Source organism: Sebastes fasciatus, chromosome 19 (assembly GCF_043250625.1).
Source record: "Sebastes fasciatus isolate fSebFas1 chromosome 19, fSebFas1.pri, whole genome shotgun sequence".
Classification (NCBI taxonomy): Eukaryota; Metazoa; Chordata; class Actinopteri; order Perciformes; family Sebastidae; genus Sebastes; species Sebastes fasciatus.
Genome location: NC_133813.1, coordinates 11,623,496 through 11,640,207, shown reverse-complemented (window position 1 = coordinate 11,640,207; position 16,712 = coordinate 11,623,496). Strand labels below are relative to the sequence as shown.

Genomic DNA, 16,712 nt, shown 5'->3' with positions numbered 1-16,712 from the left:
GCCTCTTTTCCCCTCGCAGCTCTTTCTGAGTCCAATCACACAAATTTGATTAGAGCCGTTCGCTCATGGAGCTGCTCCGGCTGCTGGACTGCAAGTGAGGCCCTTGTTCCCCTATTTGCCCCAGAGAAAGCTTCTGACGTGCACAAGCAGTCTTTGAACCGGCCCCTTCTTTTCTTCCCCTCTAACCTCATTTACCACACTTTATCCCCCCCCCACCACCACCCTGTATGTCTGTGGCTGCTCACCAGTGGCCTGCCTTTGGCTTCATCACGTCACAGAAAGTGAGACAAATGGCTGTTATAAATTATCAGGAAGCACTGCCTTGGTGTCATCTAAGCTTAACCCCGGCACCGCGCTATATGCAATGCAACATCTCTGTGGGAAAGGTGAACAAGAGCCACAGCCAAAAATACATCCGTCTGTCATTCGGTATTGAATACTCCTAGAAGACTTATTTCATAACTTTACAGCCGTAATGTTTGCAGGTGTACTGTATGTCTGGAAGCAATCGAGTTTGGTTTTGGCATAAAGGTGCATGCGGGAAAGAAATCAAACTCAAAGATTAAACAACTTCTACACCGACCAATCCAGTGACTCGTGGGTGAGGTGAGGTTGGTTATTCACACCAGAAAACTGCAACAGAATTGGAAGGAAACCCGGTGGGCGGAGCTTTGTCAGCGGCATATTTTGCCACAACCACAACCACACTTTCAACTAGTTGTCTCCAGACGTGTGTTCTCTTTACAAAGTGTCAGAAATTATGTCTGGCGCTGCGAGAGTAGTCATAACTCTGGTGTTAACAAAGGCAGCGGAGCAGCAGCGCTGTTTAATAATGATATGTTTCTTTAAACTGAGAGGCACATCAGTCAAGGTTTTAAGCTGTATCGAATAGGTGCAAAATAGTGTTGAGGTGATGGTGTGTGGAGCAATATTTCAATGCAGTTTTGTCCTTGTTTGTTGTCTCTTGCTGCCATTCAATAAAAAAATCTATATGCCACTTTTCTCTAGCTGTTTTGCCAAACTTTATATTTCTTAAAGCAGCATGCATTTACAATAAGTAAAAAACAAACTCCTGATTTAACTCAACAGAATTTTATTTTATTTTAATTAGTATTTAAATTAATCCAATGAGTGTATTCACATTGTAATTTTAAGTTTGTTAAAAGGTCTAAAAAGTTCTAGAACATTTTTTTGAGAACGGCCTATGGTTTGTAGATAGACATGTGCTGCTCACTAATAACTGTCCTAAAAGTCACTCTTTTACAAAGGTCATCTTTGTCAGCTCTACCTTTTCTACAGATGCCTTGCAGCTTCAAATACCACACCGGGGCAACTGCCACTTTCATTATTCTGAGACTGTGTGAAAGTGCAGACTCAATTTCAGACAAAGTAGGAAGGCATGTTTTTTTTTGAAAGAGCCGTTACAGAAAGGTGCTCTTGTTCATTTCAAAAGCGCCCCAGTTTAGGTCTCGCAAAACACAGTGGCTTAATAAGTCATTCAATAAAGCTGTCCAGTTAACTTTTTATTGCCAGCCCAGACCTCAAACAGCGGTTGGTTTTGTGACTCACAGCTCAAGAAACAAATGCAAGTTGCAGATTTTAGTCACTTTTTTTTTGTTTTCCGCTTAAGTGAGGACTACTCATAGCCATCAACCCTTCTAGTCGTTTTGTGAAAGGAAGTTGTGCTGCAAGTGGTCTGGTTTGTTGTGGCTGAACCTGAGAATTATGTCTTCCAGCCAAGGTCTTCATGGGTATCTGTTTCTGCAGATTTTGTCTAATCTTCCATTAGGGCTAAAAGAAGCCCTCAGGTGGCCGATGTTGCTCTAATTCATCCAAGGCCGAGCAAATTATGGCTCTAAAGAATCTGTAGCCACAGTGAAAAGCAGGTTAGTATGCACTTTTTCTGCGTGCAAGCCTTGATACAAGGGGCATCCTGTTTGGTTTGACACAAGATACCAAATAAAATACACGACACACTGCAGAGGCCTGTAAGTCTTTAAGCCCTTGTTCATCTTATGTCTTCAGACTCAGTTCACCTGCTCCGATTGACCCTTCCTGTGTCCCTCAAGGTCTCAGTAATGGGGTCTAACTTATGGTATGTGTCCACAGGAACTGTGGACACATACCATACGCTTCCAATTCATTATCTATAAGCAGCTGTGGAATGCATTCTGGTAGCGCAGCGTTGCGTTTCGAGAGACAGACCATCACGTTGGTCGCTCATACTTAAAGGTGTGGTCTAGGCTACTTTATGCAAATCAGGGTTGTCCATCCAGCGCGACCAGCCACCCTGGAAACTCCTGAAAAACTTACATTAAATATACAATACTATACTTTATTATACGTGAAAAAGTTTCCAAACTAGCCGTCATGTTGGTTCCGGTTTGAAAGATGGGAGCAGCAGGCCTTGAGTGAAAGGGTTTGTCCAATCGGGAGCCTGGCGGTAGCCCATCAAGCGTCAGGGTGGAATCAGGGTGGAATTTCAACCCAAAGGCAGTGTTTCCGAAACTGAAAGAAGGCGTGTAATCAATCCGGATAGGCAGAGGAACATGTAAACAACAACAAAACGATTTACATGTGTTTGTAAAATAAGTCTATTTTTCTAGCAAGTATAATAGTATGATCAGCATCTAGGTATCGCCTCCAGTAATCTTCATGAGGTTTGCTTTGTTGTCATGATAGATCTGCTGCGGCTTTGTTCTGGTTGAGATAAATAAGAGCTCAGAGGCATGTTTAAATTTGTCTTTTTCTTCCCCTTCAAAATGGATATCATCTAGGGGGAGGGAAGACAGTTTGCTGATGGAGCAGATATACTCAGAAGCAGGCTGGATGCTTTCCATGCTGATGATCGGGATCAGAGAGGGATGCGGCGCTCAGATGAGAAGTGTTTGATTATCAGCTGATGGGTCCTGAAGTGTCTCTTAGCTCCTCACAGAGAGCTCACTGGAGTGAAGAACAGGGAGAGTTGTTTCAGCACATAGGCTCTGTCAGAGTGGTAATTGTTGGTGTAATGAGACGGTGGGGCATGGGATTAGGTCTCTTTAGAGAAAAGCAAACATCAGAGGATCATTAAGTCTCCTACTTCGTGCCTTTTCATTGATAGGGAAACGGCATGAAACGCAAACACGTAATGTGTTTGCAGAAAGAATTGACATAGTGGCGATTAGTGATAGAAAATAGAGAACTATGGTCATAAAGCAGCATATTTGCCCACTCCCATGTTGATAAGAGTATTAAATACTTGAGAAATCTCCCTTTAAGGTACATTTTGAATAGATAAAAAAATTGCGATTAATCGCTATTAAACATTTTAATCCATTAACAGCCCTACAGAAATGTATTTGGAAACAGTAAATGGAAGGATTTTTTGCTTGATACATGGTTTCAATGGTTAATCAGCATTCATTCATTCTGTCCTACGAAACAGAAAATCCAATGAAATGGATATCTGAAGGACATGTGGGCAAACACTTGATGGACACACTCGAGTGTTCAAGGCCGTTGCAGAGGAGGGGAGGGAGTATAGAACTGTCTTAAACAGGTTTTCTCCTCATGTGGAGCTTCGAGGCATGCTCTAGTATACAGCTGAAGGTGAATGGTGTCCACGACGATGAGCGTGGCGATTGATGGCTCCTCTGCCGGTCCGTCCTCCTACGCGCTCTACAAGGACCTTAGCCCCTGGAGTCCCATGTGGGAAAGGCTTTTTTTTTTTATTGCACCTGGGAGATGCATTAAGGGCCCAATGAACTTTGACCTTGGGCTTGATCACCCTAGCAACGTGGGACACGAACAATCGTTGCACTTAAAGAGAGCTCGGCTGCAATCCCTTAAACACTCATAAATGCTTCAATGTATTTCATTCAAAAGACTTGCAGGATCTTGTAAAAATCTGCGAGCACTTTCACCGATCTATTTGTGATGAATGAGAATTGTTCCGTTAATGAAAATACTTCAGTTGTTGCTCTTATCAGTGAGGTTTGTTATAATGGCAAATTTACACACCTTTGTTTCATTAGAACCTTGTCATTAAGCCTTTCTTTTATTAGCCTCATATCAATAAAAAGCCCTTCTTTCATTAGCGGAACATCTCAAAGGCTTGCCTTCATTAGCACAAGGTTGTAAATGCTGGATGCGATTTCATTAGCAGCCTATCTTTAATGAGGAAACCCCCAGTGTGTTTACATTGCTCTGATCCCCCTCAATCGCCAGTATGGATAATGCTGATTGGCTCCAAGTGGGGGGAGCGTTTGAGCTCGTCCCCCCCCCCGAAGATTGGATCCTACAGTTATTAAAGCCAATGAGATCCTTGCTGCTTTAGAAGTGAAGAGCGAGATCAAACATTTCTGTAATCAAGGACCTGCTAAAGTATACGAGCCAAGACGTATTGATGCAGTGTGATATGGGAGATTTAATGACCAGACATGTACCAAATCTAACCTCTCGTGACAGATCCTGAACCTGCACATACACGTCCAAGCTGCCGCACTTTCATCATTTTTACTTCAAGGGCCTGAAGAGTAAAACCCTTCACTGAAAATGATTTACGATGCTATGAGGAAAAAGACACGTACATGCCTCTCAATCATATTTCTTCAAATATTTGTACAAATGTCAAATAACTGACTGTTTGATGATTAATTTTTTGTAATTAGATTTATCTGAAAATTACCATATACATCTGTGTATTTATAGCTAAAGATATGTATGTTTTTCTTTAGGTGAAATCCCAAGAACACCATACTGTTAACACCGCTCTGTCCCGTGGGAACATTACTCCAGTGGATGGCTTTCAGTGTTGGACTCTTTTTGGGGGGGAGCTGCTGTCTGCTTAGTTTACTCCTGATTTTGGAAAAGTCCAGTTTGACTTGGAGCCTGGGCTCATATGTTAATGCCTTAATGTTCAGTGACATTGCTCAGAGCTCTGTACCATGTGTCATTGTTTGGCCTTCAACCCCCGTTGTACAACCAGGAATGTGCCGTGTTCCTGGAGAATTGATTCATTTGGTAAAAGTGGGGGGGGAATGTGGCTGATTGTAATAGATGGAGCAGGACTTTTTTTTTTTTTTATCAAAATTTTACAAGATTCTTCCAAGAGGAAACCCGAGTGCATGCACCTCATCCATTGAGTACTGAAAATCTCCTTCTGCATTGAGGTACTCAAGTAGGAGGAGTGCTTTTGAGGCTTTTTTTAGTGTTAGTTTAAATTCTCAGCGCTTGGAGGATAACAAAGTACCCTTAAATATTCTGTTTTACAGATGATAAAAAGATGGAAGGCCAATTTCAATATCCTTTTGCTGACGGTATCGCAGTATATCGCAATATATTGAATTGTTACCCCAGTATCATGATACGTATCATATCCCCAGATTAATGCCAATACACAGCCCCAGACATGACAGTCAACTATGTGATTTATGTGTATTTCTGTACTTTTTGTAGTATAATTTTTTAACTACATTCTGGATGTGTATGCATGGCACAATACAAAACAACTTTACTTACTGAGTTCTTGCATTGGGGGTGACGACAGACAGATTTTGGCAAATCATACCGAAATGATCTCATGTTTGATTCTGTTTTGGAGTGAACTAATCCCTTAAGATAGACAACAATTTTTTATTCAGAACTTAATCACACACATACACATTGTCTTGACTCAAATCCAGCCATCTCCTAAGCCGTTATTATGTAGAATCAAACATAGAAACATAAATTGTCATTGCATTCGTCTCATGCCCTTCCAACATGCTTTTACACTTAACAGTTTCCATAAAACTGTGTTTAAGAGTCTTTGGATGTATTTTTTCCCAACATCTGATAACAACAACAGCATTATTGTGCTCCGGAAAAACAATGAGATAAAGCGTACGAGGAGAAACATGTTTGCTTCTACTTTAATGAGACAGTCTAAATGCCCTCCTCGTCTGTTTTATTTCATTCGCGATGTTCAGGGTGATCTCAGTCTGCCTGTGTTTGCTCTCGCTGGTCCAGACTTGCTTTGCCTCGTCCGTCTCCGCTGCATCCGTAACGCTAATCAAAGCTTTGAAGAATGCATCGGACATGAAACCCACATAACTGCACACGCACGTGCACACTCAACTCACACTTGCACACCCAACTCACACTTGCACACCCTTATAAGCAGAACGCATCCCAGACAGCTTATCATGGGGAACTAATTCAATATCCCTTTGCCTGTTTTAAATGTCATTCTCTGAGCTCATCCAGAGTGACATGTTTTTCATGGTGGAAATAAAGGCGCTTTATTGGGCTCAGAAACACAGAGACGGGAGGAAGGGGGGGTCCCCTCCGCCTGCTGCTCTTGATGTTTGCTGGAAATCTAAAGGTCCTCATGAGGAATGAATAAAGTTTGGATTTGCGGAGATGTGCCGGTGCCAATGAGATCCGCATGAGCTACCCGGTCGATAAAGACGGAGTGAATCCTCCTCTGACTGAGAAAAGTGAGGTTCACACAGAAGTTTCTACTTTGGCTAGAGGCTATAGTGTCAATCATGAAATGAAATGCCACCCATATGCCACATTTAAGTCTGCAGTATCTACAGGGATATTGAGGAATTTCAAAAGGCCATTAGTGCAAGGGTTAGTGCAACAGGGTGATGGCTAGAAAGGATTTGTCTTGTGTAATGTGACGTCACGTTCTCGTTGTAATCGGAGGGACTCGGAAGGGATTGGATGCCCTTCGCGGGGGAGAGAAGACTGTTGTATTAACATTGTAAACAGACAAAATCATACCAGTTCACTAGAAACTCCTTCAGCTCACTTCAGTGGGGCCTCCGGCAGCGACCAGCCCACCGCGGACCGACCCAGACCCGGCTTCCCGGCGGTCAGAGCTTCGGCGGGAGGCGGACAGCTCGGTGCAGAGCTTCACCTCGCTGCTCCGCCGGTCCCTGCTGGGAGCCAACACAGACATCACGCTGCTGAAGGCCCAGGCTGTATTGCTGGGCCCGCTGGAGGGAAGGGGAGGCACGGGAGAACCAGAACCAGGACTGCGCGGGGCAGACTGTCAGACCCTGATGCAGTAAAAGAATTAGGTTTTCTAAAGGGACTCTGGTGCTTTGAAACACTACTGCTTTTGTCCGTCGGGGCCGCCAAAATCAACACAAAATGATGATGAAATTAAGATGAAGATAATAAAAAAACAACCTTAACCTTGAACATGATTCATGACTTCATTACATTACTAGAACCTTAATCTAAAAGAAATTACACAAAGCATTCAAATTAGCCTCTAAAAATGTCACACAGAGCTGCAAATGCAATTTGTGTAGAGATACAGGATGCCTGCAGAAGTAAATACATGAACACAAATTTTCGCAAACACATATAAACTCTTGCAAGAGTTTTAGACGTATCCTTTCTAGCCATAACCATGCCACAGGGTCAGAGTTTGGCACGGATTTGCAATTTATAGTTTGATTTGGTTCCAACTTTCTGGTGTATTTACTTATTTTTACATCCTCCTCCAATGAATATTAGAGTGCTGTAATACAAGCAGTATTTCCGCCAAACATTTCTGCCGTAGGTTTATTTGTGGCTCTTCCTCTTTGCTGGATAATGTCAGCGACGGGTGACTGCTGGTCTGGAGGGGGTTACAGCCTACTCAGTTGCTTCATTGTGCCGGATAATGACTTCCCTATTGAAAATGACCCCCATGACCCCAGAGACAGACAGTAAGACGGCCTCGTCCAGCCCCTCGAGGCACCTCGGCCTAATCTGGCATTTTGCCCACACAGAGCTGCTAACCTCAGCCCCCTCTCTGCCCGGGCCGCTCTTTTGCCTTCCTCCAGGCCAGCCTCACCCAGTGTTCTGCAGGCTCCGTCCACTCTGGAGCCGTCGCCCCGGGTCCAGCCACAGAGCCGACATGAGCAGTGAGCTGGTGAGGAGGTCAGAGTGAGGGCCAGCTGGCGACAGAACTGTAAATGTGAGAGGTTGGCCGGGTCTGATGGTGGCACGATGCTGGCGGGAATATATCTTTTAACTCACTCTTCACCCCATGAGCATCAAACAAAGAGCGCCTAAAGGCAAAATCTTATTTTTGGCGTCTTTTTTTCAGCTGGAGTCGGCCTTTTGTTACACCAGTGTTGTTCGCTCACAAGAGTCCTGTTTATCATGTACTAGAAGCCATTTTATCTTTTCTTTCCATCTCTTATTTTTCTTCATGTCTTTCATTACAGGGTTCCTGAAGCCCCAGTGCTCGTTGGCTCCTCCCATGCAGCGAGGTCGTTCAGGCGAGGCTTGTTCCTGTTTCAGTGGCATGTGTCCCCTACATCAGCGGCGCCCATCCTCAGGTAACACTTACTGTATAAACAGCTACTTGGGTACTTGTCAGTTCTGGGGTAAAATGTAGGAGAATGCACTTGTGAAGTACTTTTTTTTAGAAAATGAGGACCCTGTGATTATAAGGGGCCGTACAAATGCCGCGTCTTTTGCACGCTCAAATCCATTGTTGTCAATGTCGATGAGGGACAGGCGCGTTCAAACGCGGGAGTGACGCCATCACGACACGCCAGGGCGTGACGGCTGCGCTCCAAGATAAAAATAGTTCAACTTTTGGAACGCTGCATGTCATGTGACGAAGAAACAACTAATCACAGCCGGCAGATATCTTCTTTCTTACGTAAATATCAGTCTACGGTAAACATATGGAGGACAAGTTAATCATTTTAGTACAGGACTACCCAAAGCTTTATCATCTGTCCCGCGGACTATTGTACTTGCTTTATCCTTTCTGTCCGAGGACGTCACAACATCCGGTTGAAAGGTCAGCCAACATGACAGAGAAATCGAGCAGTAAAGCTACTGTGAGGGATTTACGGTGCTGGAAATTAATTTATCTTCGTTTTGACTTTGTTTAGTTTAGTCAGTGAGGCTTTTACTACTAAATTACCGCAACTTCATCATCACCATCGCAGCGCGCATGTTTTGGTTGCTTAGTAACGGCAGGCGTGACAGTAGCGCAACCTCCCAAGGACCTTGGATAAAAGGATGACAGCTGGCGTTTTCCACGCGTTTTGAGACGTGGCATGTGAACGGCCCCTTAAAGTGACCTGATGCACCTATGGAGACTGTCTAATCATCAAAAATACAGTAGCATCTCATTTAATGTACTTTAATTTATGTATGTAGTTATGTATACGCATGTTATGATAAATTGTTTGTACTGGTTTTGTCATACAGTGGAAAGTATTGCTCTGCCGCACTCACACACATGCACACACACCATCACCTCCGGTCAGAGGTGTTGCTGGGGGCCTTTTTGGAGGTAGCGTTCAGCCTGGTATTCATGCTTAATGGTGTCTTTGCATGCGGAGCCCCAGTGATGGACAAGTTAACAGTGTTGCTCTGAGATCGGTCCCTTCCTCCAAAACACATCAGACCACCCACCCCCCCCCCCTCACTTCCCCTCCCTCACAGGCACGTAGGGTCGGACCCCAGTGGATATTCTGAACTGTACTGTCTGGTATGTGGCTAATGAATAAGGGACAGAGCTGTGCAGAACATGTGGTTAATGCTGATACATTTATCACTCCATCCCCGAGGCTTGCTCTCTCTGCAGTGTCGGCGCTGTGACCAGCTGAGCCGCCTGTCATGTGAGGAGGGCATGACTCGTATGGCAAGGCAAAGACACATCAACATATAAACAGCTCCACGAGAGCAGCTGTTTGATTTTAAAGTTAGATGAACTACAATCTCACAGTACATGGAGGAAGTCGAAGTATGTTCAGGCTTATTCTGTTTTGTATTAGTTCTGAAAATCTGTCTTTGAGCAAAGCTTTACATGTAAATATAGAAGATCTTTTTTCCATTTACTTTTGGAGAACACAAGCATTTCGCTAATAGAAACCGAGTGCTTTTCCTTGGTTGTTTTGAATTAGCTCAGAGTTTAGTCTCTTTGTTTCATTTTTTTTTGCGCAGCACTACAAAATGAATCACTCCTTTCTGCTTTGCTTGATTTAATTCATTTCTACCCTACTTGAAGTGCTTTTAGCTGCATGCGTGGAGTTTGCTCGTTGAAGTGGTTCACTGGATTTAAAAAGGTACAAGCAAGTATCATTAAATTTTATGTTAAATCAGTCCTCCAGTGGTCGTGAAATTTTATAATCTGCTTTACAAACCAGGACAAATTAAGGAAAACACTTAAAATGTTCATGAAAAGGCATGAAAGCATTCTTTTTTAGCAAAGATTCGCTGTTCCTCTTTAGGACTCCTAACAAAACCCCATGACAATTCAAGGTTCTGTATCATAAGATCTAGATAACAGTGAAAATTACAAACAATCTGTTCAATCTGCAGTACAATCTACAATTTGACAGGCAAAGAGAGAATTATTTCTTTCTTGTCTTTATCAAAACTGCCTTTAGGTCCTTCCATAATTGAAATCATCCCATTATATCTGCCAGATGGAATCAGATTTACCAATATGATTACTCTGATCAAATCCATTACCGCAAAACATTTAGTTTTTGTGAAAATGTTGCCCTCAAGAATCAAAAACATGGCCGTCCTTAATAACCTTGACAGACGTAATCCTTTTAAATAGGAACGGAAATGTGAATGGATAGTACACGGCTATAATATCATATTTGTTACCCAGACAGCGTATGCAGCTTTAGTTAACTTTGCCTGGTTGTTGCATGAACCATTCTGTAACTGGAAAGTTCAGGACAGGACACAGACCACTGGGGCAGATGGGGAATTATGTCCCAGCTGCAGATCCAGACATCTCGAGAGAAACTACAACATGTGTTTGTTTGTCTAACATGTACAAAGAAATGTCTCCGTCTTGAATATTTCATCCTTTTAACCCTTTAAAAACAGACCTTTGGAACATGAAAGATGTTTTATTGTGTCAGTGGAGGCGAGATGAGAACCCACTACCCTCTTTCACAGACATACTTTACTTTTTCGTGGACATGTTCCTGCACGATCGGCGAAGTGTACAGTTTTTCCACCAACCTCGCCCCCATCCTTGTGTATTTTACAGAGCTATCTTGATTGATTGCAGCATTTTTTACTGTCACAGCCTGAAGTAAGGGTGGACGCATTTCCTCGACAATTAGGAGCATCTGGATTAGAAGTGTAGTCTCGCTGAACTATGTCAGAGGTTTTCCTTCTTTGTGTTGTGGCTATTTTAAGAGCTGCAGCACACTAGGATACAAGTCCCATTAGATTATTTTGTCTACCCTCAGATCCAGGGGCAAATGGAGAGGAGAGCAGGAGTGAAGAAGAAGGATTTTACTGTCTTCTCTTGTGATGATGTCTTGTGAGATGTTAAACAAATCTAGCGGTGTGTTAAATACTCCCTGAGCAGCCAAGAGCGGCGTGTACTTCTAGAGTAACTGTTAAGTCATAGCAGCAGAGGTTGGACAGCCGCTCTGGAGTCTAAAGTTTATAGACCCTGTAATAATCATGGGTCTAATTATGGAACGTGTTACTATAAATCCACCAGTGTCCTCAGATTGTGTGATTGTCCTCCAATCTCGGCGTTCCAGCCGCCCGACGACGGCCACAATGACAAGCTGCTGTGGGAGGCGCGAGGCGTGCAGCGGTGACCGAGCAGGAGGTTTCTGGGAAGGCTTGCGAGCCTCGCCCGGGGAGCCGTATTCAGCAGCGATCTGCTGAACTCCACGCCGCACACTGATGTGGCCGGGCTCCGGTTTCGGCGGTTTTACATTGTTTGGGCTTTTTCAAAAAACAAACTCTTACTGGAACGGGACTGTGAGAAACGCAGTGTTCGGGACCTCGTTTTTTTCCGTAGGATCATTTCAAAAAAGCAATCATTTAGTGTTTTTTTTTTTTATGAGAAAAAGGAGTCATGATGGGAAAAACGTTTTCTTCTTTTTTGGAATTGTGGTGTATGAGGTGAGAGAGAGGGAAAGCATAAAAGAGAGACAGCATTGAAAACAGGGCTTTTTGAGAAGGCCCTCACAATGCAGGCCTTGTGCTGTGATTTGGTCTGTCCTCACCGAGCTGAGCAGAGGAATGGAAAAGATTATCCGCAGGAATGTCTGGGGTGCCCTCAAACGGAGCGGGCCGCGTGACTGGCCAATGGGAGCGAGGCCTGCAGAGCGGCGGGCTAATTTTTTCCTGATGAACTCAGCCGCCTGCTCCACAATGCAGTCTGATTGCCAGGGCTGAACCCACATATGGTCTGTGTTTGGAGGGTCCAAATGACAGGACCAATTCTGCCTGGAGTGAAAAGGGGGTGGGGGTGTTGGACATAGATGATTATTACTGGCTCCCCCTCTTTTTTTTTTTATTTCATTAGGTTTAGATATGGCTGAGTGGTGTGCTGGAAAATGATCTGACTGTCCCGCCTGTGTATTTCTCACTACCTGCTGAGGTTAACCCACCAGGTGACCTGTTAGCTTTTGATTCATCACTCTTTATTGATGGTGTTTTGCTCAAATAAATATCAATTATGCCCAAAGCCAAGCCACATTAGTGTTCACGGCAGTCCCACTTCATTACAGTGCCTCAGAATTATCTCACTGCCTCACAAATCCTGCCAATTAATTTGGAACCCATTTACTATTCAGAGTACTTGGAAAGCAGCTCCATAGCCCCTCCACCTCGAGCCGGGCCAGAGTAAACTACAGGGAAATGCAAGTGACACAGCTCCAGCTCCGTGAAAGGAATGTGTGTGTGTGTGTGTGTGTGTGTGTGTGTACGCGCTCATTGTTTTTCTGTGTGGCGCTTTTTAGCATCAGCGCGGCAGTAAAAAGCCATGTGGTGGGCCTCTGGAGAGAGAGAGGCAGCATGTGTTTGTAGACCTTGTGGTCACACAGCAGGGTTTGAGACTAGAGGTTGGGGTTGGGGAGACGGAGGAGGCTAAAGAGAGAGGTTGAGGAGGGGGGGTAAAGTGGCTCCCGGCTCCTCATATTTCCCATCGCGGGGTCCTGCAGAGGTGAGGAGGGTCACAGAGAGGGAGCTCGTTAGCCTCAGCGTGCTCCGCGCTGCCCGCGCTGCCCGCGCTCTAATTGGCTGGCCGGAGTCGGCGCTCTAGCTGGCTGCTTCCTGTCAGGTCAGGAGCCAGAGGGGCCGGAGGACGCCAAGCTGCCGATTACGGGCCCTGGCCCCCATTCATTCAGGACACACACTACAGGTTATTCTTCATACACAAACTCCAGCTTTCCAGACTCATCTTAAAGCAGCAACCAAGAGCTAATCTTTGCGTTTTGTTTTAATGATAGGGGTTTACTGGAGGCTAGAGGACTGGGGTTTGTCATAACTGGGATAAGAGCTGCCAAACTGTTCAGTTAATTGGCTGTTTTAATTTATATTAAACTTATCAGATACCGTGAGATGTATTGGCTGTGTTTCCAAAGATATACAAACTCCTCTTGCTGCTCTTTTAAATGATTTTTGAAGTCCCTGACGTTTGAAGAATGCTTTATACAGTTGTTGTAAAAATTAAATGGGATGGGAAGCAGAAATTTTATCTAATGCAATTATATTATCAGGAGGAGAGTTTAATGCTATTCCTGGTCCCTTATATGTAAACATGAGAACAATGATAGCATGCTAAAATCCAGCCTGATTTAATATCTGTCGCTATTCTGTGATTTAACAGAATAGGGCTCGATTGAAAAGAACTTTGTTGCAGCGTATTTACAAAACCTCACAGCTGTTGTCGCTTGGTATCAGATCGCATATATCAATTATAAAAAAAAAGAAAAATATGGCTTTTGTCAAATTTAAAAATTGAGGCAAACATTTAATTTAATGTAATCTTAAATGTCACAACTTTTTTAGTTTACATTTTTTAAACGTAACATCTGACATATTACATTGTAAAGTTCATATGGTGAACGTATTGTAAAACAGTTGCTTGGTCACACATCCAGCAGACCTGTAACAGCATCGGCGTTCATTTGGAGTCGTGTGTCTGGCTACCGAATGAAAAAAAGTCCTATGTTTACTCTACTTTTAGCTCTGTATTCGGTCTCCACCAACTTCTGAGGGAAATATCATGCTCTTTAGCTGCTAAATGTGCCACAATGTTCACCAGTTAGTGACTTACTTTGACTGTCTTCCTTTTGGTGCTGGAAAGGTAGGGTACAGTGGGTTTAGCAGAGCTTTTCTGCCGAAAACAACCTCTTGTTGAGTCTGGGAAAGTTGGGGGCTGCAACACCAAAATAATGAACTGAAAGATGCTGAAATGCCCCATAGAGCTAAAGAGAGCTTTAGACTCTCTCTTGACTACTAAACATTGTCAATTGATCCATTGTTATTGTGAAAATATTGATTTGTGCAGCTTTAAGAACTTTGATAGACTTTAAAGATTTGGCACTATTTCTTTTTTGATTTGGAACCTTAACATTTCCATTATTTTGGTGTCACTTTGTGCTGCTGACAACCACTAGTCCTTTTGATCTAATGTGGATTCACTGAATACCCAAAATACCTGTCCATCATGTCTGCCAATGGGATTCCCCTAAGTGACACGGCAGCAGCAGCCGGGATGCGTCCACAGAGACGGAGGTCTCCACGCTGGCACAGAGTGACGGCAGCCATCCACGGCGGGTCACTAGAAATCAGAGCGACTAAGCCTTTGATAACTCTCTGATCCCATAATCCCCCAGCAGCACCATCAGAGTGAAATGCTATCTCATTGTTACAGCTCAAACTCAGCGGAGAGCGAGGTGAGCAGGCAGCCAGGGACACGGGGGACGGACAGGAAGTGGTCGCATCGCTGCTATCACGCAGTCGCTGTCATCCCCACAGTGTAATTGAGGGTGGTAGAGTTGATGGTTGAACTTTAATTTGTTTTTAACTGAGCTCAAATTCTCAAAGGCGATCAGAAGTTTAAATTTGAATCATGATAGCGCAAAGGAGACAACAGTTAAATGTAAATTGTCAGGAGAACAGCATAATTTAACGCCTAATGAGTTTGTGAGCGGAATACAAATGCATCCATTGTTCCTTTTGCTTCTTAAAATCAGAGAGGGGTCTTTGTATTATTTCAAACAGAAGAACAGTCGCTTTTGTTTTAAATTCATTTTCCGTCACACCCTTAGTTATATTTAGCGATAATGTATTCTCTCAGAGGCAGTTTACGCAGATGAGGTGAAATTTCTCTCTGCCACAGATTCCAGCTCTCTCCGGAGTTGATCCTGACCCCTTGAGTGGGGTTTACCGTACAGTGTGTGAGGCTTTTGCATCTGGAAAGGGAAAAAAATAAATAAAAGAAACCCTGCATTTTTTATTAACATCAATTAAATATGAATAAGCAAGTTCTCATTCTTCAGGCCCCATGTTGCCTAACACAGAACAGTATGTTAATCACAGTGGGGTATGCCGCTGAAAATATATGGGCGAATTAACGAATGGCATGAATATAAATGAACATGTACGTCTCAACCCAGATATCTGAGTCCTGATTCTGCTACGGGTCCAGCTGATAGACACATCAGAAGCTGCGGTGTCGCTCCAGCGTTCCTGTCTGCTTAAGCCTGATCCTTGAGTGCCATGTTTATATCACCGAGGTTGACTTAAGTGTTGGCGGGCACTGGCCTCCTCTAACCGCAGATAAACATCAGAGGTTTGGGATGTGAAAGTTGTGCATGTGTGTCACATTTTGCAAAAAAAGAGTAGTTAGGCTGGCTCGTGATGACACACTGCGCAAACAAACAAAGTGGGAAATGTGTTCTCCGTGTGCAGGAGAATGCACCGCAGGCGGGGATAAATCACGAAAATAAAACGGAGAAAAAAGTATTTACACTCATTAAAAAAAAAAGTGTTGTGACAGATGGACATGATGGAGAACAAGAGTGCAAAGTAGAGACATGATTTTGAGAAACGCAATCAGTTACGGTTCCTCTTTTGTTTTTCTTCTTCAAAATGATGGAGAATCCCAAAAAGTTTGCATTGAACATCTGGATCAGCTAACAGCAGCGGTGCCAGATATTTGGACAAGGCCAGACCAAAGGAAGAGGCCAATTGCTGTGATTAATTTATCATGTCTTATTTTCTCTCGGAACCATGCGTTTCCCGGCCGTTACGCTTTTGCTTGCAACATCCGACGCTGCTTTGGTAACTATGAAAAACAACAGCGCAAGAATGCGCGAAAAACATTTTTCTTGGCCTCAGTAACTCGTCGCTTTTGCACTTTGGGACGTTGGGTCACAATGTTTGATTACGTGGCATTATACTTTATTTCCCCTGTTATGTTATCTCCCTTTTTCTACATGTCCAGCTCAGTCTGCTTCTTGTTTGTTCACTGGCCTGTGTGTTAAGTAGGTGGTAAGGGAGCTCAGGTGTCCTTTTTAGAGTGGACTGGGAGCTTGATGCTGTCAGCGGCGCTCCTGGCTGTTCCTCTTCTCAATATGGTCAGTTGCCTCCCTCCTCGTCGATGGGAATTTGAAGGGCAACGGCAGCTACAGATCATCCGACTGTGTGTGTGTCCCCCACTGCCCCTGGAGGAGGAGAGGCAGGGGAGAGAAAGAGACACAGTCAGGGATGGAGAGGGAGAGGGGGGTGAGGAGTTAGCCCAGGAGAGAGGCAAGGGGGGGACTGTCGGTATTTTGATGCTAAAGTGATTCGACACGCTTGGCATTATAGCTGGCTTGGCGATGAGGAGGGAGGGGGGGGAGAGGTAGCGCAACCGAGCGCTTGATCCGAATGTCACCGAAGCCGATCTCATGAAGTGGAAGGTCAGAAACATAGCACCTGCCACCCTGGCCCGCACA

The 16,712-nt window shown here is 44.0% G+C and overlaps 1 protein-coding gene across 5 annotated transcripts in view; it reads left to right on the top strand.

The window, feature by feature from the left end:
- The window catches only part of rxraa (retinoid X receptor, alpha a), a 176,481-nt gene that overhangs the window by 78,673 nt on the left and 81,096 nt on the right, over window positions 1-16,712 (top strand). For all 5 annotated transcript variants that reach the window (XM_074617717.1, XM_074617714.1, XM_074617715.1 and 2 more), the window contains exon 2: window positions 8,196-8,309. In XM_074617717.1, coding sequence (XP_074473818.1) covers window positions 8,196-8,309 — 114 coding nt within the window. The remainder of the gene's footprint in view (window positions 1-8,195; window positions 8,310-16,712) is intronic.